At 39.2% G+C, this 23,890-nt stretch overlaps 1 protein-coding gene across 1 annotated transcript in view; it reads left to right on the forward strand.

Moving 5' to 3' along the window:
- The first annotated feature begins 12,615 nt into the window (after positions 1–12,615).
- The window catches only part of LOC127437324 (uncharacterized), a 63,021-nt gene continuing 51,746 nt past the window's right edge, over positions 12,616–23,890 (forward strand). Inside the window, exons 1-2 of the mRNA XM_051692167.1 lie at positions 12,616–12,739; positions 13,581–14,117. Coding sequence (XP_051548127.1) covers positions 12,616–12,739; positions 13,581–14,117 — 661 coding nt within the window. The remainder of the gene's footprint in view (positions 12,740–13,580; positions 14,118–23,890) is intronic.

Raw genomic sequence — 23,890 nt, forward strand, 5'->3', positions numbered from 1 at the left:
TACATAGTTGGAAGTATCTAAATTCTGGCAATACAAGTAATTATCTTATCAACTAGTGTGAGAAGGCTTGACATTAAAAAAATGTCAGCTGTCAACTATTGTTTATTCATGGGAGAAAACAAAATTTGTGCAATATGAGGAAGAACTTAAATTGTTCCCTAATTTGATGACCTGAGGAGAAAGTAATTTTGCATTTGACATGAACTTAATTTCATATAGACAAACCATTTTTTCTAAATGAAAAGAGAAGCACAAACACCCAACCTCTGCACAATCCACATCCCTTTAATTCTAAAAGGACAGAAACTGTACATTTCGAACATTTTGAAGCTAAAAGGACACAAAACACATGAGATAATGGACCTTCTCTTCAAAAGTAAAGTTAACACTAGTGAGGTGATGGCTGTGTTTGAATTAGCTACTGCTTTGTGGTACAAATTACACTTTTATTGTCACATAAAATCAGATGTTTCAAGTTTTGGCTTGGAAATACCCCCATCAACAACATACACCAATGAACAGCAGGCTCAGAGGACAAGCAGAGCAATGAAAGCACGAGTTAAAAGGGATAGCTCACCCAAAACTGAAAATACTTTCATCATATACTCACCCTCATGTTGTTCCGAACCCCTTGACTTTTTCTCGTTTCATGTTGTTTGGAACAGTAAATCAAGACAGAATTTTCATTTTTGGGTGAACTGGAGCAGCTAGCAGAACATCTTGTGAATATAAGGCCATCGTGTCAGAAATACACTTGGTGAGAAAAATATCTGATTTTCAATTGTAAAGCATTTTGTTTCACAAGTCAATCTGAGTCAACCATTTTCGTTATGAACAAACAATTACCTTTGGAATCATTTCTCATTTCAGTCACTAACAAACCTCATACTGGTGACATATGAAATCTATTAAATGGAAATATGTCAAGTCAAAGCATAAGCAGCAGTTTGGTTTGTACTGAGGTTTTGTGATGCGAACATTATAACTGGATAGCATAAGACATGAGATGATACACATAAGAAGGTCCAGTAACTGATCGGAGATCAGTGTGAGCTGGAGGCAGTAGAGCAAGTCTTATTAAAGCTTGGATTGACTCTCTGAGACAGGCTTGTCTTGATCGATGTTCTCTGTGTAGAACAGGATATAGGCCTTGGCTTTGAGCACAGCCTCCTCGCTGACCAGAGTGACCGTGCTGTCGTTAAAGTGGTACCATCTGCCCTCATGACGTCCGTATGCTTTGTAATGACCAGAGCCGATGCAGTGAGAGAGAATGGTGATGAGGAAGTTGGAAATGTAATTCCATGTAATACAGGATTCATATTCTGTAAGACTGTGATTACATGAATTGAAATAACAGGGAAGATTACCAGAGCTACTGATATACCATCTCCCCCTAGTGGCTAACCGAGGGTCTAAACTATCAGATCACAAAGGAAAACCAGCTCTCTCCAAGTGAAACATTTCTGTTTATTTAAAAAAAAAAAAAAAAATGTAATTGTTGATTCTTTATTATTATATTACTTGCCCAGATCCATGATGTACCACAACAGCAGCAACATCATAAAGGCATCTTTCAGGCAAGCTGTTTTCAGGCTGAAAACACAATTATTTTACAGTATTATTAAAGAAAAAATATTATAATGACTATAAATGTACACCTATAATACATTATATAATATAATAGGTGTCCTAATGAGGTGCAACACAAGTTTCCAGAGACAAGTAAATTGTTTGCCCACACTGAAAGTGAAAATGCTGTGCACATTATACCAGCCAATCAGAACATATTTGATGTTTAATAGAGCGCAACAGTGCCTGTCCAGTTTCTCGGCTGTCCTGGTTCCGGAAATATTTTTCCTATTAATTTGTTCCATAAGGATTTAATAAAATCCTTCATTAAAAAGAGTTAAAGCCATGAATCAGACCAACCAGCTCTGGGGTGCAAGACTACGAACTTTCATTTGAAGCTTAAAAGTATTTGAAAATCAGACAAAAAGACAAAGGTGTGAAGGGGTGGACGCCTGGATATATATATATATATATCCTTTGAGTGAATTCAATTTAAACTGATCAGCATTTAACCTAATGTGATTAAGTAAATTATTTTAGTGGAGCTAGTCAGTATTTTCATCACATATATCCTTTTGAACTAATGATTTACTATTTTTACTAATGAAGTATCTTAATATATGTTTTTTGTGGTGTCATGTTCATACAAGCAGTTTGAGACCATTCCATATCTGTCTTCATGCTTTAGGAGACAGTGTGTCTTCTGACTAAGAGGCCTAGGTCATGTAGGCTGCTTCTCTAGTGTCTTCATGACCCAACACCATACATTTGATTATGAATGTTTCTGCCAAGTTAACAAGAATACAACTTCAGCTCTCCTGAGAGAAAGTACAGTTATCTCTATGTTTTAAGTTCCAATAAGATAAGACCAGTCTCCAACAGAAGCTTTGTAGTATAGGACCTTGAATAGGAGAAACTGTGTGTGTGTTTTTCCAAAAATATTTCTGTTTCAGGAATTCAGTAAAGTGAGAATAGCAGTCGAGAGGTGGACAACTGGACCTCAGAGACTTACTATGGTCTATAAAGGGAAGACTGTCCATTGCCTGAATCGGACCATTGGATCCATTTAATTTTGCAAACAACCGTCTTCAGTAAAATTCAACTAATTTGATTGACACCTCGACTCCTGGTCTTCATTCCAAGCCTACTGGTCTATGGGCCCAAGCTGTAATCCCCTACAGGTGCAAGACTGTGTACTGAACGTCTTTCATGAGGGTATGACTACAATCCCCTGAGGCATTGCAAATGATGTAATCGAATAAAAAAACTGGAAATATGTAAAATTATTGATTTAAAGTTGTTGATATATTTTAATTCACAATGTATCATGCAAGTAGATGGTCGCTGCAGAGCTCTTTTGGTGCGCTTTGTTGAAGGAAGTTCTGTGATTGGTGGATCTCTCTTCGGGATTATGTGTAGTGTAGTTCTTCAACAGGAATTCTGCTCTTAAACACAATTTCTTAAAAAATGAAGTTGAAATAATGCATACAGATGGGTTTAGCAGAAGCATATACCATCGATAAAAAAAAACCTTGGAGCACATAGTAGGTCTGTCTTTAAAGGTTTGTAAGTTATCGCTAATAAAATTCAGAAGCCAAGCGACCAATAAAATATCTTGTTGATAATCATGGTCATAGACATCTTGGACAAACGCTCAGTTTACAATTTAATATGCATTACACCTGGTTAGGACACAGTGTAAACTTCTGAAACAATTCTTTCCAGTTACAGTAACATTACATTCATTAATTAATTAATAATTAAATGGTTTGCACACCTCTAACAAGTAGCTTTTCATGTCAATGCCGTGCATGGGAAACTCTAAATATGTATCAATTTTATTTCTCAGAAATGCTGTCCAGTGGAACCTCTTCAGATGCAAACTCAGCACCTGCAGGGTGGAAATCACACATAAGACATAAGTCATTACAAACTATATAAAATGTATTTCACTTCAAGATAATATATTTTAACTCTTCTGTCACCTTGGGCAATTTCTGGATCCAAAAATCCTTGGTGGACTGTTGTCGCTTTTTCCACTTGTGACACATATAGAGTTCAGTCTCGTCGAGTTCCTCTACGTCTGTGAAACTACGGAGGCAATCTGTACAAAGAACACATATCAAGCAGTTCACCTCATTCTGAAGGACACCACCAAACAAAGATGTCACGACAGTGGAGGTCCCATTTCTAAAAAAAATAAATAAATAGCATTGATGCATTTTCTTTTAAAAATTATAATATACTTCTGGGTCCTTTTCTAAGCTTTAAAGTGAGGCCACTGACATTGTATTAAAAGACGGTCGGCAGTATCCTTTAAAACATGCAAAACAGCAAACAATGACAGAGTTTTCATCTTTGAACCTATGCATTTGAGGGGTAGATAAGCCCACTAGAGTACAGTTCTCGTACTTCAGAATCTGGACGTTGTAAAGGCACGTCTAGTCCGTCTATTCACAGCAGGATTAATCTGCCATTCTTTTCCACACAATCCACTGAGCACGCCACAACAGTGCACTTCCTTTTCAACAACCCCAGCAAATCCACTCAGCCCTCGTCCAGGGGCTTCCTCGCTTGGTGCGTGCTGTCTGCGGCTATTAATACAAACACAACAGGATGGCTATGCTGCTAGCAGCGGGGAAGTGTGGGAACAGTCGTCTCAGAGTATGAAAGAGACTTCCCTCTGTGTGGCATAAAGAGTTATCTTTCTCACTACTGCCCACATAATCGCTCAACTAGCAGGGGAGATATGGAATGATGGGCAACCTGCTGAGATAGACCTTCCTCGATTTAGAAATGTGCCCCTTACCATCTGTGTACTGTTTCGCTGACAAGATTAGGAGAGAATATATTTAATTAAGGATAGCATGATGTTCTGCAAGCATCACTAATACTACTGCTAATATTAAATATTAAGGATGTGGTTAGAAGGATATAAGAGTAGATAAGTGTTGTCTCGTGCATGCAGCATTTGCTCACTGAGGGCTGTTTGGTTCGGTCAGGAGGCAAGGCAGGACTGGGTGGCCCATTCTTGTTTCCCTGCAGCTCTCCGTGGAGATGATAAAGTAAGTAATGGAGAAATTCATGAGTATCCTGCTGCTGGTAACCCCTGCAATGAATATCCGATTTAAAGCATAGGAGCCATTTATCAAGAGTGCAATATATTTAGCTTTAAACATCTCCTTCATCTAATACATTTTAATGCACACAGACAAATGCCCTTTCTAATGGATGATTAAATGATCACCACCGTCCAACAAATGGAGGAAAATGGATCAAATGGCTCAAGGGCTCAAATAATGAATCAAATTATATTACATTTCAATTATGCGGTATAACATAGAAAAGCTCAGAATGACGAACTGAAGGAAAATGTTTTTGCATGATTTTGTGATATCTGAAACTTGGCATTATTTTCCAAATGACATAAAAAAGCACATCTGGACAGAAGGCTGTCTGGCTCCCCTGCCAAAGCGAACGGAGAGGTTTTCTGAACTCCTCAACCAGAGACCTGCACAATAGAGCAGAGAAATATAAGTATTTTAATTGACATTACAGGCAACAAGAATCACAGAGGTATTCTAATGCTTATTTCATGCATAACTCAAATCTAAAACTAAAATATTTTTAATATTTTTGTAATAAAATTAATAAAAAATATATGTTTAAAATAATAAAAATGCGATTAAATCATTTTAAATCAATAACTCAATAACAAAAAAAATTAAATGTACAAAATTAAATTTAACTACAAAATAATTCAAATTCAAAAATATTAAAATTGAAATTCGAATTCACAGAATTTTTTCAATATGAAGTAAATATGAATCTGTATTCACAACCCCTTGTACTTTTCTGTATGGGACATATTCAATAGGGGGGTGGTGGATTGGATCTGGAAATTGATTGTGAAAAGTGTGTGTTCCAGACCTAAATGGGATCTTATTTAAAAAAAAAAAAAAAAATCCTTTTTGTCAAGGAATTAAGCAATACATTTTTGTCAAGGTAAAATATGTTTGTAATGATACAACAAAAGTCTTTTTATTTAAAGAGGTCTTAAATTTGGAGGCGGTAAAACAGGAATCTGATATGACCTAATGTGATTATCAAACTTCAAAAGAATATGATTTAAATAAATAAATGCTCTGTGTACTAAAAGTGAAAACGTGACAGTTGTATTTTCTCGAAGCACGCGAGGGCTTGTGTGTGTTTTCAGCTGTTGCAGAGCAGTTCATAATCATTAAGATATATCAGAAATGTATGATAAGCGATCATTAATGATCAATTGTTGATGATGAGATGTAGTGTTGATGAAATATGACAATGTTTACTTTTAATTGTTTATATTGTAATATATTGTAGATTATTGTAGGAGTGCACATTTTATATCCCTTATTTATTTGAATGAACAGCTGGAAACGGTGAAGCGCAAACATTTCAAAATAAGAGTCCCCGAAGTTTTTCTGCCTTTAAAGTTAAAAGTTACGCGCTATAAACCAAATCTTTTTCCCCCCAATCATGCATTTGGAATTTAATTCAATTTGGACTCTTGTGGCCTCTGTCTGGCCCTCCCCATCACTGGATGACTTAGAACATTTAATATAGGCTACCTATTTGAAAAACTATTGGAAGATTAATTGCTTTTCTTTCAACACATTATCGTATCAGCAAAATCCAATATTTGTCGACCTCTAATTTGTATTTATTTATATAATTGTACATAAACCAATTTTAATGTGATATATATGTGTGTGTGTGTGTGTGTGTGTGTGTGTGTGTTTGTAAAACATGTCTTGAATATTATAAACTTGCGTATATCCTACCCTGTTTTACTGATAAGCAATCTTAAGACCATGTTGAATGTGTGTCCGTGCCTGTTTAAGTAAGAGTCTGTGATACATGATTTATTTTGAGATTGTTTTGGTATGGGGATACAGTATTAATTTTATTTGTTCAGGTCTTGAAAAAGGTCTTGAAAAGTCTTACATTTGATTTTAAAACTTAAACTTAACTTATTGACTTGAGCATTTTATTATGAGCACATAAATACATATTGTAAGTAAAAGCTTTTGCCATGAAACAAGATTTATTTTTCTTACTATTTCTTTTAGAAAAAGGACCCCATTCCTCCCCCTTGCCACCCAGTGGAGAAAACCTTACACACTGCTGTCCCCTTGGCTCCTAGTGTGGTACATTCTCCTTCCTGCTATTTTCCCACTTCGTAAGGCCACTGAGGGCAACTCCTTGAAATAGCAGCTGAACACCTGGATGTTACTGGAAGGAAGCAGGGAAAGGAAACAAAGAACAGATTTTAACCAAATAGAGATGTCTCTAACATAACTTGCAATGTTGATCCTGAATCCTTCTAAGTTACGACCTTCTGGTATATTTTTACAAAACCCAAATTGAACAAACATCGACAATATGGCAAAATGCTGCAAATGCTTTGCCAAGGCTTCCTTTTCCATCAATTAGAGCCAGCAAAAGTGCGCAAATGGAAGTATTTGAGGTAGTGTCCTCTTCCAGGCCATAAAACAAAGTCAAATCCAGACAGCATGAGAGCACTGCTATAAAACAAACCTACGACCTCACCTAAAATAAAATAATAATCTGTCATTATTTACTTACCCTCAGGTTGCTCCAAACCCATGACTTTCTACCTTCCATGGAACACAAAAGGGAAAATTCTGAAGAATGTACTGGTTGCTCTTTTCCACGTTACTGCACTATTAGGGACTAGAGCATTCAAGCATCAAAAAGAACATGAAAGCACCATTAAAGTGTTATATAAGTAGTTGTTGTTAAAAAGGCTTGTGCACTTTATTACAATTCTTCTGAAGCTATACTATTGCTTTGTGTGAAAAACTAACATTTCAATTGTTATTCACTAATAATCATGAAAGTTTTTTTGAATTAATCATTCATTTACGACTGATCAGATCTCTGTTAACAATTTTTGAGTGAATGTTTTAAATTTCAGACGGTTTCTCACACAAAGCTATCATATGACTTCAGAAAACTTGGAATATAGTGCACAAGTTGTATGGACCACTTTATCATTCTTTGATGGTGATTTTGCATTGTTTTTAATGCTCAAAAGCTCCAGTTCGCAGTCATTGTTAATGAAAAAAAAAAAAAAAAGAAATGACCAACTACATTTTTCCAAAATTTCTCCTTTTGTGTTCCACGGAAAGAAGAAAGTCATCCAGGTTTATTCTGCTGTTATAAAGCAGTTATCAAAACAACAACATGGATGTTTATTCAACTAATACAAAAATAAAAATATGACATATTTAATGTCCATTAGGTGAGATCACTGCCGAACGGCTGCCACAACAATATGTCATTCAAAATCTCTGTAACCTAAAGCATGTACCTTAAAACAATGTTTCCTCTGACTAGCTCTGTGGCTGAGCGGTGGATGTGATATTTGGCCTGAGGCACTGGCTACGGTTTAACCGTCAGTGTAAGGTTGGCGGTGGTGAGCAAGCAGACAACCTAATCCATCCCCTGGCTGCCCACCAACCTCCGTTCCAGCCAGCTCACTGGCCACAGAGGCACCGCTATCCGTCGGCACGTTCCAGAAGCTCCAAGAGAGAGCGTGGAGGCAACCCAACCTCAAGCAGCCAGGCCACCCACACCCTGCCAGGCTATGCATCACCAGCTGCCCTTGGCTGGGGTCAGGAGGGTTGCTCTTACCTCAGGGACTGGAGGATGGTGTTCATGAAGCAGGTGTTGCCCAGGTTGCGCAGACTCGTGGCACACAGAGCAAGAGAGCCATCCTGCATGGGAGCATTTAGAAAGAATAATGGATCCATGCCACATTTGACAAATCATGCATATAAAATTTTCATTAAAAAGTGAGCATATCAACTTTGCTAATTTAAAGCTCATTGCAAAACAGTAATTTTCATTTACAATGTATACAAAAATGTAAGTACTTATGACTTGTAAATATAAGTAGCTGGATGCAATAGTTTATGGTCTTTCAGCAAACATTAGCCAGTAAGCAATTATAAAATCTATAAGCAATTTTTCTATTTTTATCCCAACCAGGCCAATACATCAACATTGGCTCAACAAATGGTGCGAGTTTGGGGAGGGACTATCTGTTTGTTCGACCAATGGTAGATGGAGAAAGAGTTCAGGAAAATTTGTCTGGAAATGGTATTTTTGCAAATCAATCTGGTGCCACTAGTTTCACTGAAATTTCACGATGCAGCGTTAAATATAAAAATGTGGTTAGATAAGTATTTTCATCACAAGTAGATATTTTTATAGACACTTCTGTTCTCCAATGATTAAACATTGATAACACACACTTATATCGAGTCACCCATTCAGTCAAAGTCACTTACATTGTTCTTCTCCAGCTTGTTGTCAGGAGATGAACTGTCAGAAAGCTTTCTCTTACTTTGTCAGTGTTGGAAACAGAGCAGAAAAAGTGGTAGAATTATTTGTTTAAAATAATGATAACAGTGTGTTTATATTATATTCATGCATTTATTTTCTAAAAAAGAGAAATTATTTTCAAGAGGCAAAATATTTATGAATCTCCTTGACCTTTTCTTATTGGTACAGTAAATGATCTGCCTTACTTAGCAAAAAGATACAAATTAAAAACATTGTGTACAACTGAAGGCACAATCCAATGTAATAAAACTCAAATAACATTAGTCATTCAGTATGTTTACATGCACTTTAAAAGTTTCATTTCAGTTGGACTAAAAACAATACTACTACTTTTTTTGTTTTGTTTTGTTTTTTTTCTTTTTTTTTTAAATGTCATGTAAACGCTTCAGTCCGACCAGTCAGATTTTTGCAAAGTCGGACAAACAGAACCAGATGATGCGATTGTAGCTCGGCATTGTCCAGCATGTATACACGTTAATCGGACATCAATTGGCCTTGCCATTGTGCTCAAATATTCGATTACGCATTGTGATATTGTAGGGCTTTACTGGTTGTTTAGATCAGTGTTACTATCAGAAATAATTGGTAATTAATTCTTTAGTTATTAATTAATATTTAAATTAATTTAATCTAACTCATTAAAACCTCATATGGGGCTCCAGTAAATGTAGTGTGCTACGTTTAGGAGCGGGTTTGGTTATTAGCAATAATTAATAATTATCAAAAATAATTATTAATTATTGAAATCAATAGAACATTGATGAGAATCAATGTTCGCTTTTTTAATCCTTTAAATCAACAATTATCAAAGATAATCGTCAACTGTTAACATTGATGAAACATTAATTAAAATTAACACTAGCTTATTGATCATTCAAATTCAACAATCATCAAAGATAATTATCAATTATCAAAAATCAACAGAGTATTAATAAGGTTTAACATTGACAGGGCACCACCCTGGAATCAGGGACTAATAACCAGATAGTATAACGGTCTCAATATTAGATTGTTTTCTTAGGAAAATCGACATCCAAAGAATATCGATTTTCGGGAAAAAACATTGAATGAAGGCTTGAATCTGAGCACTGACATCCCGTCAGCATGACACAGGTGAATGCAAAACAAACCAAAACACTTCTCTTTGTAATATAACAAAGTTTATTTATGCAGTAATATCAATTAATAATGAATACAATGCAGTCAATAAACTTCCGACTTACAACTACAAACTAAACAGTGATATGATTAGATATGGAAACTAAAATAATCCTATAACACATGAGGGTGTGTGTGTGTGTGTGAGAGAGAGAGCGAGTGTGTGTGTGTGGTTAGTACGAGAGAGAGAGAGAGAAAATCAAGTGACGGCCCCAAAGCCGAATTCGCGATCGTGGGAGAGGAAGCAGCTGTTAGTTTATCACTCAGAGACGCGGTGGATGGCTCGTAAACAGTCCCGCGTTCTTTGATTCTTTAATGGATAAACTCAGTTTGCCGGTCTCACCCACGATGGCGAAAATTCACAGCAGTCCAATGTGGTTGGACCACAATATAGCAAGTCAAATTCATGATAATTAATACCCTGAGTATTAATAATGAGCGGACATGGCGGTCCATAAACTGTACAAGCAAAAACCTTGAAACACAAGAATAACACCCTATAATATTCTATCTCTGCCCAGACATAAACCTCTTACTTGAATCGCATGAGGATGCAGAATGTGTGTTCATCCGTCCTTTAACTCAGACTCGGTTCCTCGAGGCTTGGGTGATGACGGGAGGCCGTTTCCTCGCTCTGTCAGCGGGCAGTACGGCTGCTGATTCTTGGCGGGCTGGCGGAGAAATCAGAAATGTCGACTTGACTGAAGATGGAAGAGAAATCTTTCATCTCTTCATTTCTGCAGGCAAACGGATGAAGATGCGGATTGCTCGGCGGTCTCCTTCGGATCCGTTAGAGTGTACAGTTGAACACAGAGTAATCTCAACTTGTCCAGCGAGATGGAGATTGTATGGCCACAGTTTCAAGTCGGATGTTACTTCCTTGTGCCACGAGACTGCACCTGAGAGCAGCGATGAGCTGCATCTACCCACTGCAAGCAAAGTTGCTGGAAGCAAATCCCGGAAGCATTTCAGAGGTATTCTACTAATGATGATGTCATGGTTGAGGGACGTTCTGTTGTGTGCCTCATCCAATAGGAGTTGAGAGTTCGATCCTTTAGTGAGCAAGGCTTCATGGGATTTGTAGTCTGTTTTGGACTCCCTTTCTTTGATTTTGGTGCGGTTTTTATCAGTAAGATTTACGACTTGATATGTGGGGGCTGAGTTAGGTTTTACGACAGTGTTAGGCTTGCCTTTGTCTTCTATCTGAATACATGAGGCCCAACAGTATGCATACTTGGACGGACAGATGAAGACTGTGGCTCGATTATAACTGTGCATAAAAACATACTGACTGTAATTTTCAGACTGAAATTTGATTGATCTGTCAAATTAGTTTTGATTCTTCTTTTACAAAATTGCTCCCAATCCACAAACATTAATATTAAAATTTTGAATGAGATGTGCTCACCCTCTTCTCTGAGGCTGTCTGGGTGCACAGCTCTACTGTTTATATTGTATTGCCTTTTTAGAACTTCAATATGACTTGAACTTACTTTTCCAAACTCTGAAGATGCTCTCTGACCCTCTGCACATGTCCCAGTTTTTGTTCAACATGAATGATAATACAAAATTGCTCACTGAAAGCTATTAGCTTGGTTTTAATGACCCTGTAAAATGACTTTCAGTTTTTTTCTTTCTTGTGTTGACTGCGAAACTGGATGTTGGGGCGTAACATATCAAAGGGCTCATTCTTTTTTCTTTTTTTTTTTTAAATAGCCAACCAGCTTTGATGCTTAATATTGCTTAACAGAGTCAGATGGGATTTATAATTCAGGTGAGGTAACATTCTCATTCTAGAGAGTATTTATTGAACTAAAGACATTTGGATTCTAATTTGGATGTGCCAGTGAATGCAAGAAGTGTCGTTATATTTTTGCCATTTGTTTTTGTTTTTCCTCCTGGAAGAGGAAGACTGTAATTGTATATGCATACAGTATATCTGCAAAAATTTTCAAGAGTACTCTAGCATTGTCTCAAAGCTAAAATACATGGACTAAAGGTACTGTATACTGGTTATAAAAATTTCAGTAGAATCGTCACAGATGAGCATTTGTTATTGTACAATTTCCTCTTATTAGCGTCTTTTTAAAAGTGTTTGTGGAAAGAAACTTTAATGGGGATTAAACCAACCAGAACGTGCTATATGTCAGAAAGCAAGAGATCCAAGAGCAGAGGAACAGTTCACAGGATTTATTGACAATAAATTAGAACACATCAGGGCTGGCAAAGCGTGGGGAACCCAGCACCGACTGCAGCTGGAAGGCGGTGAATGTGTATGTAGATGTGTGTGCATTGTGGTCATGTAGAGAGCAGATCCGTGAGGAATCCTCCATGAAGAGTGTGTTCGTAGGTGTGTTTGCATTGTGGCAGTGTAGAGAGCAGATCCATGAGGAATCCTCCGTAAAGAGTGTGTTCGTAGGCATGTATGCGCCATGGTAGTAGGGAGCAGATCCGTGAGGAATCATCCATTGCAGAATGTGTGGGCAGAAGGACAAGCGCAGCAGCAAACTGGAAGATAACCGCTCTCCAGACACACAGGCAGAGATGGGCAACCAATACAGATACACGAGACAGGACCAACTGAGGAAGAGAGAGCGAGGTGAGTTACTTGAACACACAACAGCAGTCTAGCAAAGATCATGACACAACAAAGGGTTTAAGTAAGCAGAGAATCAATGGAGAACAGGTGCTGTCAGCATGCTAATTAGTGGCATGATCAGCGTTCCCATGGAAAGAATCAGTTTTCTTATGGAAACGCCGATCACGCATGCCGGCAGCAACTGAGACACACAAGGGAGAGAAAAGCAGAACAAACCGGTGAATTCACCGGGACTGTAACACTATAGCTTTTACAGTCCATAAACTGCACTGACCGGCACCTGGAGCCTGAATCTCCTCTAAATGCTTTTTGCATGGCCATTAACATACCTTCCAGAGGAAACAAAGACCTTTAATCATGATTGTGGTGATGGGAGCGTGGCTGAGCGACATCTGTGGAGAGTGAGGCTGTGAGAGGAAGAACGGTAAGGATTGACACCTGTGGGAAATTATCTCTAACAGCTGTTTGTGTTTGCAGTGAGAGCTGAGAGGGATATTAAAGAGCAGTCCAGTCCGCTGGAGGAGAGAGATTGACACACATGCAGCAAAGTGTTCTGTGTGTTTTGTGTTGTGCTGAAAAGCAAACCTTGTTGTGTTAGACGAGAAAGTGTGTAAAATAAAAGACTTGTGTTGAATTTTTACACAGCCCTCACTTCCTCCTTGAGAAGAAAGTCAGAGACCTTGTCACAGTGGTGCCAAGACCCGGGATTTGGAGGAAGTTACGCCATCCTTACCCTTCGCTGAGCTGATCAAGACCCTTGCCAGCATCCACCAAATGCAATATCAAGCTCTGCTTAAACTGTGCCAGGAACAGGAGCAGTGATTCCAGGTCATCCTTCAAGCTCAAGCAGAGGACCGACAGGTGCTACGGAGCTTGATACCCCACGGGGCTTCCACTGGTGTGACCTCGGCCGCCGCCCCCGCCATAACCCACTTCACACTCGCCAAGTTGGGACCAGAGGATGACCCAGAGGCATTTGTGGAGCTGTTTGAGCTTGTGATGGAAGCAGCAGAATGGCCAGAGTCCCAGTGGGCGGTCCGCCTGCTGCCACTGCTGTCAGGAGATGTGCAACTGGCAGCCCAACAACTACCCGTTGCCAACCTCCTGGGGTATCAGGACTTAAAATGTGCCATCTTGCAACTGGTCGGCCGTAGAGCAGCACGGCCTGCCTTTGCCCAACAGCTCCGTGACTCCTGCCGGCGGTGGCTGCTGGCAGCAGAATGCAACGTTGTTGCTGTAGTTGACCTGGTGGTGCTGAAGCAGCTGATCAACCGACTACCGAAAGGGATGGCAGAATGGGTTCAGTGCCTCCACCCGGCTTCTCTGGATGAGGCGATCCAGATGGCAGAGGACAATATGGCGGCGTATTCGGGGGCCGGTGAGCCCTTTCTTTTCTCTCTTACTCTCCCTCTCCTCCCCCTCATCCTGTTCCTATTCCCCGTTCAACCACCGGTTTCCCCTAACCCTCTTTGCTCTCCCCCACAGTCTGGTGAATCCACTGCTGTGGGTGTGGGTGTGAAGTCTGGGCCGGTCTGCTGGAGCTTCTGGGAACCTGGGCATTTCCAGGACCGAGACACAAGTGGAGACATTGGTCCGGGTCCCCGACACGCCACAGGCCACCCCCCATCGAGCAGGAGCATACCGGATACCTGTGAGTATTAAGGGGGTACATATCAAGCCTTGGTGGATTCAGGTTGAAGTCAAACCTCCATTCACCAAAGCTTGGTTCAATCCGAGGCTTTGGATCCAAGCCAGTGGATGAAGGTAAGGTGTGTGCATGGGGATATCCAAAATTATCCTGTAGTGATGGTCACTATTCAATTTCGGGGACAAAAACATAGTGTAGAGGCTGTGGTTAATTCCCGCCTCACCCATCCACTAATCTTGGGAACAAATTGGCCGGCATTTACTACCTTATTAAGGGGAATGTGTGTGGATGGGTCCTGTAACAAAGCGTATCGGTGTGTGGTGTGTGACTCGCTAGAAGGGGAGGCGGAGCCAGGGCCATCTACGTCAGCTCCACATCAGGAGGACATAAGGGAGGGGGAAGTCTCGGATTCCACCGCCCTTAAAGGATTCCCTACTGGGGATTTGCACCTATGGAGCAGATGTGAGACGAGACCCTTAGACATGCCTTTGATCAAGTGAAAGTGATTGATGGTCAACGCCTCCAGCCAGACGTTGCACTCGCATATCCGTATTTTTCAATTATTAAGGAACGGTTGTATCTAGTGACGCAGGATGCTCAGACAAAGGAGGATATAATCCAGTTGTTAGTACCAAAGAGCCGTCGGGAAATGTTAATCCAGATGACTCTTTATAATCCGATGGCGGGTCACTTAGGGCAGGGAAAAACACTAGACCATCTGATGGCCCGTTTCTATTGGCCGGGCATTCGTGGGGATGTTCACAGGTGGTGTGCGGCATGCCGGGAATGTCAGTTGGTGAATCCCACGGCCACCCCAAAAGCGCTATTGCACCCCCTCCCTTTGATCGAGGTCCACTTCGAAAGAATTGGCAATGGCCTTGGCGGTCCATTAGAGCGGACAGCACGTGGGTATCGCTTTGTGTTGGTTCTGGTCGAATACGCAACGTGATATCCAGAAGCAGTACCTCTGCGCAACATCTCAGCATGTAGTGTTGCGGAGGCACTCTTCAGAATAATCTCCCGAGTGGGGATTCCAAAAGAAATCCTTACTGATCAGGGCACAATGTTTATGTCACGTACACTATGCAAACTGCACAAATTATTGGGGATTAAATCAATTCGGACCAGCGTTTACCACCCCCAAATGGACAGCTTGGTCAAACGAATTAATGAGACACTAAAGAATATGATTCTTAAGTTCGTGCATGAAGACGCTCAAAATTGGGACAAGTGGCTCGAGCCCCTATTATTTGCAGTACGAGAGGTCCCGCAATCCTCCACGGGGTTCTCCCCATTCAAATTATTGTACAGGCGTTGAATATGGGAAAATTGGGTGGAGGGACCTTCAAACAGCAAAAATGAAATTCAAAACGTTCTTGACCTGAGAGGAAAACTCCACTCACTAGGGCAATTAACACAGGAGAATTTTCTCCAGGCTCAAGAACGTCAAAGCCGGCTGTATAATAGGGGTACTCAGCTACGGGAATTTGCACCAGGAGATAAAGTCCTTGTATAACTTCCCACATCGAGCTCTAAATTACTTGCTTGCCAGGTTGGAAGGAGAATTCTCTGACGTGTTCTCACCTCTTTCCAGTCGTATGAATCTCATAGAGCACCATATCAAAACCACCCCAGGGGTAGTGGTATGCAGTTGCCCCTACCGATTTCCCGAACACAAAAAAAAAGTGGTTGGGGAAGAATTAAAGGCCATGCTAGATATGGGGGTAATAGAAGAATCTCACAGTGACTGGGACAGCCCGGTGGTGCTGGTTCCGAAGAGTGACGGCTCAGTCCGGTTCTGTGTGGATTATACAAATGTCAATGCGGTGTCTAAATTTGATGCTTACCCAATACCTCAGATTGATGAACTGCTCGATCGGTTAGGCACGGCTCGCTTTTATTCGACACTGGATTTGACAAAGGGATATTGGTAGATCCCCTTAACTCCCATGTTCCGTGAAAAAAACTGCTTTTTCCACACCGTTTGGCTTACACCAATTTGTAACCCTTCCTTTCAGTTTGTTCGGGGCCCTGGCTATGTTTCAGGGGCACATGGCCAGAATCCTCACACCACCTACGCTGCTGCCTATCTGGATGATGTCATTATTTACAGTAATGACTGGCAGCAACACCTGCAGCATCTGAGGGCTGTCCTGAAGTCATTGAGTTGGGCGGGACTCACGGCAAACCCTATGAAGTGTGCAGTTGGACAGGTGGAGGTACGGTATCTGGGCTTCCACTCGGGTCATGGACAGGTGCGGCCCCAATTTAATAAGACCACAGCGATTGCAGTCTGCCCGAGACCTAAGACCAAAAAGGAGGTGAGACAGTTCCTGGGGCTGGCTGGCTATTATCGTAGGTTTTTACCTAACTATTTGACCGTCACCAGCCCACTGACTGATCTTACTAAAAAGGGAGCACCAGATCTGGTCCAGTGGATGGAGCCTTGTCAGCAAACATTCATGTAGGTGAATGCTGCACTTTGCAGCCATCAAGTGGGTGGTCCTCACCCTCCAGCTTGATCTGTTTGGGCATGCTTTCACCCTCTGTTCAGACCACAGCCCACTTAAGTGGCTCCATAGCATGAAGAATACCAACGTGTGGATCACTCGTTGGTATCTAGTTCTCCAGCCTTTTAAGTTTGAGGTGGTCCACAGGCCGGGGGCGCAGATGGCTGTGGTGGATTTCCTCTCTAGAAATGGGGGGGAGTCACAGGCCAGATGGCTCCCTGGCCTGAGTTGGGTGATGGGGGTATGTGGTGATGGGGGTGTGGCCAAGCAACGTCTGTGGAGAGCGAGGCCACGAGAGGAAGAACGGTAAGTGGGAAATTAACTCTAACAGCTGTTTGTGTTTGCAGTGAGAGCCGAGAGGGATATAAAAGAGCAGTCCAGTCCGCCGTAGGAGAGAGAGAGGTTTCTGTGTGTTTTTTGTTGTGCTGAAAAGCAAACCTTGTTGTGTTAGACAAGAAAGTGTGTAAAATAAAAAAAACTTGTGTTGAATGTTTACCCGGCCCTCGCTTCCTCCTTAAGAAGAAAGTCAGAGACTTTGTCACAATGATATTGATGACAGATATAGTACTTTTCATTTATTTTCACCCAAAAATGAAAATTCTGTCATCATTTTCACATCCTTGAGTTGTTCCAAACAGCCTCACTTTTATCGCATCAATAAAAGTGAATGGTGACTGAGGATGTCATTCTGCCAAACATCTTTTTTGTGTCCCACAGAAGAAAGAAAGTCATAGGAGTTTGGATTGGAACAACATGAGGGTGAGTAAACTAAGTATTTTGTGTGTTACGCATGTCTTTTGACAATTCTTTTCTGCTCCCCATGGCTCAATATCTAGCCTGCTCAGTGCATCCATGTGAGAACTAACAAGCTCATTGACTATTTATACACAGACACTAATTTCAATTTAAAAAGCCACAGGCGTTGGAAATGAACCTTTAATTGCCATTTAAACCTGTGTGTGTCACCTTATGTGTCTGTAACAAGGCCAAACATTCAAGGGTATGTAAACTTTTGATCAGGGCCATTTGGGTGATTTCTGTTATCATTATGACTGAAAAAGGAGCCAAACAACTATGTGATAATAAATGGCTTCATATGATCACTATCCTTAAATAAAAGACAGTTCTTGTGCATGATCAGTCATATTTTCAAAATCAATGCCAAAATTGCACAATTTCTGCCAGGGTATGCAAACTTTATTTTGAAAGATTTCAGCCACAACTGCCAGAAGAATTGTTCAGGATACAAAGACCCACAGGTAACCTCAGGAAAAATACAAGCTGCTCTGGAAAAAGACGGTGTGGTTGTTTCAAGGAGCACAATACGACAATACTTGAACAAAAATGAGCTGCATGGTCGAGTTGCCAGAAAGAAGCCTTTACTGTGCCAATGCCACAAAACATCCCAGTTACAATATGCCCGACAACACCTTGACACACCTCACAGCTTCTGGCACACTAATTTGGAGTGATGAGACCAAAATAGAGCTTTATGGTCACAACCATAAGCGCTATGTTTGGAGAGGGGTCAACAAGGCCTATAGTGAAAAGAAAACCATCCCCACTGTGAAGCATGGTGGTGGCTCACTGATGTTTTGGGGGTGTGTGAGCTCTAAAGGCACAGGGAATCTTGTGAAAATTTTTGGCAAGATGAATGCAGCATGTTATCAGAAAATACTGGCAGACAATTTGCATTCTTCTGCATGAAAGCTGCGCATGGGACGCTCTTGGACTTTCCAGCACGACAATGACCCTAAGCACAAGGCCAAGTTGACCCTCCAGTGGTTACAGCAGAAAAAGGTGAAGGTTATGGAGTGGCCATCACAGTCTCCTGACCTTAATATCATCGAGCTACTCTGCGGAGATCTCAAACGTGCAGTTCATGCAAGACGACCATGACTTTGCATGACCTGGAGGCATTTTTCCAAGATGAATGTGCAGCTATACCACCTGCAAGAATTTGGGGCCTCATAGACAACTATTACAAAAGACTGCACGCTGTCATTGATGCTAAAGGGGGCAATACACAGTATTAAGAACTAAGGGTATGCAGACTTTTGAACAGGGGTCATTTCATTGTTTTCTTTGTTGCCATGTTTTGTTTTATGATTGTGCCATTCTGTTATAACCTACAGTTGAATATGAATCCCATAAGCAATAAAAGAAATGTGTTTTGCCTGCTCACTCATGTTTTCTTTAAAAATGGTACATATAATACCAATTCTCCAACGATATGCAAACTTTTGAGCACAACTATATATATATCATATATATATACAACAACATCTGTGTGTATATATATATATATATATGTGTGTATATATATATATATATATATATATATATATATATATATATATATATATATATATATATATATATATATATACACACACACACACACACACACACGCAAAACTGTGCAAAAGTTTTAGGCATAGTAAGGATATCTTCAAAAATATTGTCATAAATAGTTTTCATTTATCAACTTACGTCATGCAAAATCCAGTAATATAAAAAAGGTAAATCATATATCATATACTGTATATATATTGTTATTCAAAACATTAAAATATGGTTATCATTTATTCACGTGTTTTTCAATGGCTACAGCCTCTTCGTAAGCAAAGACCGTGATGTGCTCATGTATTTATGTTGTCAGTTTGATCATAAATGTGTTGAGATCGCTGCTCTATTTCACTGATAACCAGCTCTGACTCGAGCAGCACGGTGGTAGGGGTGTGTGTGTCCACTGCAAACTCGCATTCAGATCTGCCTCCGTTCCGCTATGCAACACCCATATTTTCACAATCTTATCAGCAACCAATGGATAAACTCAAATCCCCGCCCTAAATATTTTTCATGTTCGATAAGCTGTTTCACTGGGAAATATGTCACAATATGCTGCAACTTCCATTTCATGCTAACTTTAATACATGCAGGCTAGTTGTTAATATGTTATATCTGATAATTAATATAATGAATGATATTAAAAAATCTAGCCTGTATGTACAAAAAACTGTTCACACCAAGAGAAATTAATGCTTTAAGTGAAATCACACACATCAAAACATTTTAACATACAGTAGAAAAGACAGATAACTGTTTAGTACTTTTGTAATCTGTAACAAACAGATTTGAATTGGAAATTGGAAGTTTGAATCAAAATCCTAATCAGACAGATACCAATAATTAAAAGAAGCCATATAACGATGTGTTTACTGATATTGTGTGTCCCTAATTAACAATACGTTGTGAAAATGTGTTTTTGGTTGCAAAACTAGAGTCAATCTGCATTATGTTAGACAGATTACACTGAAAAGGTGTGAACATTTAGGGTGTGACACCCTGTGGCCTCTCAGCACACCAACAGGACATGAGAAGTGCCCCATATCTCTTGCTTAACACATTTCACACATACAAAATATGTCTTTTTGGAACAGGGGCTATACAAAAGAAGCATAAGTATAGCTATAAATATAGGCTAGACATTTACCGTCTTTACTACCGTGATTCTCAGGAAACCTGTCATGTAAATGTCCTGGCCCACTATTTTATTGCAAAATCAACAGAGGCAAATAAGAAAAATAGAAAAGGAAGCCCATTTTAAAGGCAGTTAAGATTTTCTTTACATTGTGACATTATTTTCATGACAGCTAGGCACATTTTACTCCCCAATTCTCATTACCGCAATGAAAAAAAAAAAAAAAAGGTCATTATGAAAATGAAATCTTATTTAAATTGTAAAGCATTTATACATCATAGTAGTACCCCCTTGGTACTGCCTTCATTTTCACTGATTTAAATGTTAAATAATTATTGTACAACAGCATGTTTTATTATTTTTATTTATTTATTTTTTTTACTGTTGACTGAAAGTTCATTAGAAAATGAGAATTTGTTCATTTCTATTCAGAATTGGCCTTTGTGAATGCTTCACATGTTTTGAAACGGCATTATTACTGAGTAAAAAAGGAACCATGTTTTTCCTGAACTGTCTGTGAGTAGTGACGATGTTTTCAACTGTTTTCATGCTGCGATGCTAAATGGATAAATTCTACAGTAGAAGACCATAATTATTAGATGAGACATTTACACTAGTGAGATGTTTTATCACATTTGAAATACATTTTATAATGATTTTACTCTTTCCTTCATTTTGTCCTGCCTGCAATTTATTTTCTTTTGAGTGTCTTTGCAGAATGTGCTTGTCTTCCCTTAAGGGGAAAAGGTGATTTGGAAAACAGTGTGGACATTAATTCAGTATCAATTAAATTTATTTTAATAATACATACTGTTTTATAGTTGCTTTACAGAGAACATTGAACTTTTGTGTATAGTGTTTATAATGTATGTCCAAATAAATATGTGTATTTTTATTGCATGTAGTCCTTTTTGTATGGTACAGTTTATTGTGTGGCTGCTAATACATTGTTATTTCCTACACAAGAACAATAAATTCAATCTATCAACAGGATCAGTTGTACAGTCAATACTAAAACATTTCATGTATGTTATAGCATCTAGATACAGAGATTATGTATGTAAACTGACAATTATAAAGCAATATTGAGCTTACTACACATTAATCTCCTGCAAAATAATTGTATTTTACCGAAAAACGGCAGGATGACAGTATCATCGCCTGAGTCCTGTAATACACAAGCATCCTGCTGTCTGGACCTCCCCTGTATCTGCAGTAAGTACATAATCTCGGTACAACAAACTCTTCAGGTTCTGACTAGACTCAAAATATGCTTTAAAATAATCATAATTATATACAGTTCTCAAAAAGCTACAGCTGTGAAGGCGCTAATAGGCTACATAGCTTTTCAGGTTAGTCTGCTCTGGTTCTTCCATCGATGGATAAAGACTCAACAAAATAACTAAAATGCTTTTATTTGCGATATTTGGCCATCATCCTCAAACACATAATCATTAACAGATAGGCGAGGAAGAACAATATCACCTCGTTAAAATTCTGTGATCAATTGTTCTCAAGTTTCTGTCATTTTTATGCTGTGTTAGTACATTACATAACGATTGTTTACGCTTGACCGGAAGTTCCGCTCATATCGCCCGCAGAGTGTCGTGGGACTCAGGTATATTGTGGATAAATGCACCCAAAAATTCTGCCTGCATGTGCCTATGATGGCCAAAAATGCAGTCTAGGAAGGCAGTTTACTACTGCTGTAGGTTTTGAACACAATGTCATTCTCTTCCTTTGGTTTGCTCAATTTTTGTGTTTTTTTTTTTTTTTACCCTTAAATGCTTGGGCATTTCACCAAACACTATTACAGAATTGGGTCTTTAGAGACCTGGCACGTATGTCTATCACAAATGAATCTACAAAATGCCCAGATAGTGTCAAATTTTCAAAGCATTTAAAAAAAAGAAATTGAATAGAATATACATCATTATCACTTTTCTATCCATAATCTGATCAATGACTTTAGCAGAGTGTCTGGCTACTCTGTTAACTGCACAAAATCCGAGATTCTGCCTATCACCAAACTGAAATGGGATGCCGAGGTCAAGACTTACCCTTTTAAACACATAGCTAAAACAATAAAAAATCTTTTACCAAACCTAAATGGTCTGTGTAGACTTAACCATGTCCCTTTATTACAAGAAATTCAAAACACCCTGGAAAGATTGAACAAACTACCCTTATCCCTAATTGGCCATATTTCATCTGTAAAAATGAATATACATCTGAAAATTAATTATCTATTTTCTGTGATCCCTGTCACTCCACCCTTGAGCTGGTTCTCCTCTCTTAATAGTGCAATAACTAGATTTTACTGGAAAAACAAAAAGCCTAGAACAAAACTATCTACACTTCAAAAACCTAAACAGGGTGGCAAAATTCCAGTAATTTTCAAAGTTGGAAACTTTCCATGGGAATTAATGGGAATATATGGGAATTAACGGGAATTAATGGGAATAAACTGGAAATTTGCAAAATTGCAAGTTAGCCTATAACAGGGAACTTAAATGTAGTTGAAAAAAAAACAAACATCTTGCAGCATAATCTTGGTTTAAACAACCAGATTTAATGCGAATTCAGTTGAATTTCTACCCTGCGCATTCCTCAATCACATGCACACAGCACACTACTTACTGCAGGCTACTTACTACAGCAGGACTACTGAAGTCACACTACTGCATTTGAGCCCAAGGACTACATCCAGTCAAGTAAGTTTTGATGATATTACTAGGGTAAATATATTTGATCTATGGTATTAAAGTTTAACTAGCAAATACTAAATCAAAATGTGTTCATACAGTAGCTAGCTAGCCAGTAAATCAGATATGCTAAATGTAAGCTAGCTAACACCATTTCATTGACTATTTAAGAGGCTAGCTATCATGGTGCTAGCTAGCTCAACTGTGATGCTGTTTCTTCTGACCTCTGCTAGCCAGTTTTCTGCTATCATACAAGAACATACTGTAGGTTATAGTTTGATTTAGCATGCTGATTGAGGAGTGTTCATCTATTTATCTAGCCTATTTCTATTCATTTGTCCAGCATCAATTGTAAAATATTTTTACCATTCTAGAATATTCCAGTTGTTTAGCTAACTATTTATATATCTGTGCATGGCATTGCATTAGTGTTTTTTACAAGCTTTTTTCTAAGCTTATTCTACAGAACAATGCAATGTGCACCATCTGATGTGTGGATACATTTCACCTCAGCCAATGTAGAAGGAAAGGCTGTGTACATTTGCAAATACAGTGCAAAGACCTATGTTAAGAATGCCACAAAGATGCAGCAGCATATATCCAAGTGCCCAAAGTTTTTTCCAATATTTCCAAAATTCCCCAGCTTAACTTCCCATGGAAAGTTTCCGGAAATGTTCTGCCCCTTTGCAACCCTTTTGAAAACAACCTGGTTCAACATATATATACGAAACTCCTTACATTTCTAGACAAATCTATAAGAACATGCTCTTTTTATAAAAACAACATTACAATCAGTACCACGAC

The sequence above is a fragment of the Myxocyprinus asiaticus genome, chromosome 48 (genome assembly GCF_019703515.2).
Source record: "Myxocyprinus asiaticus isolate MX2 ecotype Aquarium Trade chromosome 48, UBuf_Myxa_2, whole genome shotgun sequence".
Taxonomy (NCBI): domain Eukaryota; kingdom Metazoa; phylum Chordata; class Actinopteri; order Cypriniformes; family Catostomidae; genus Myxocyprinus; species Myxocyprinus asiaticus.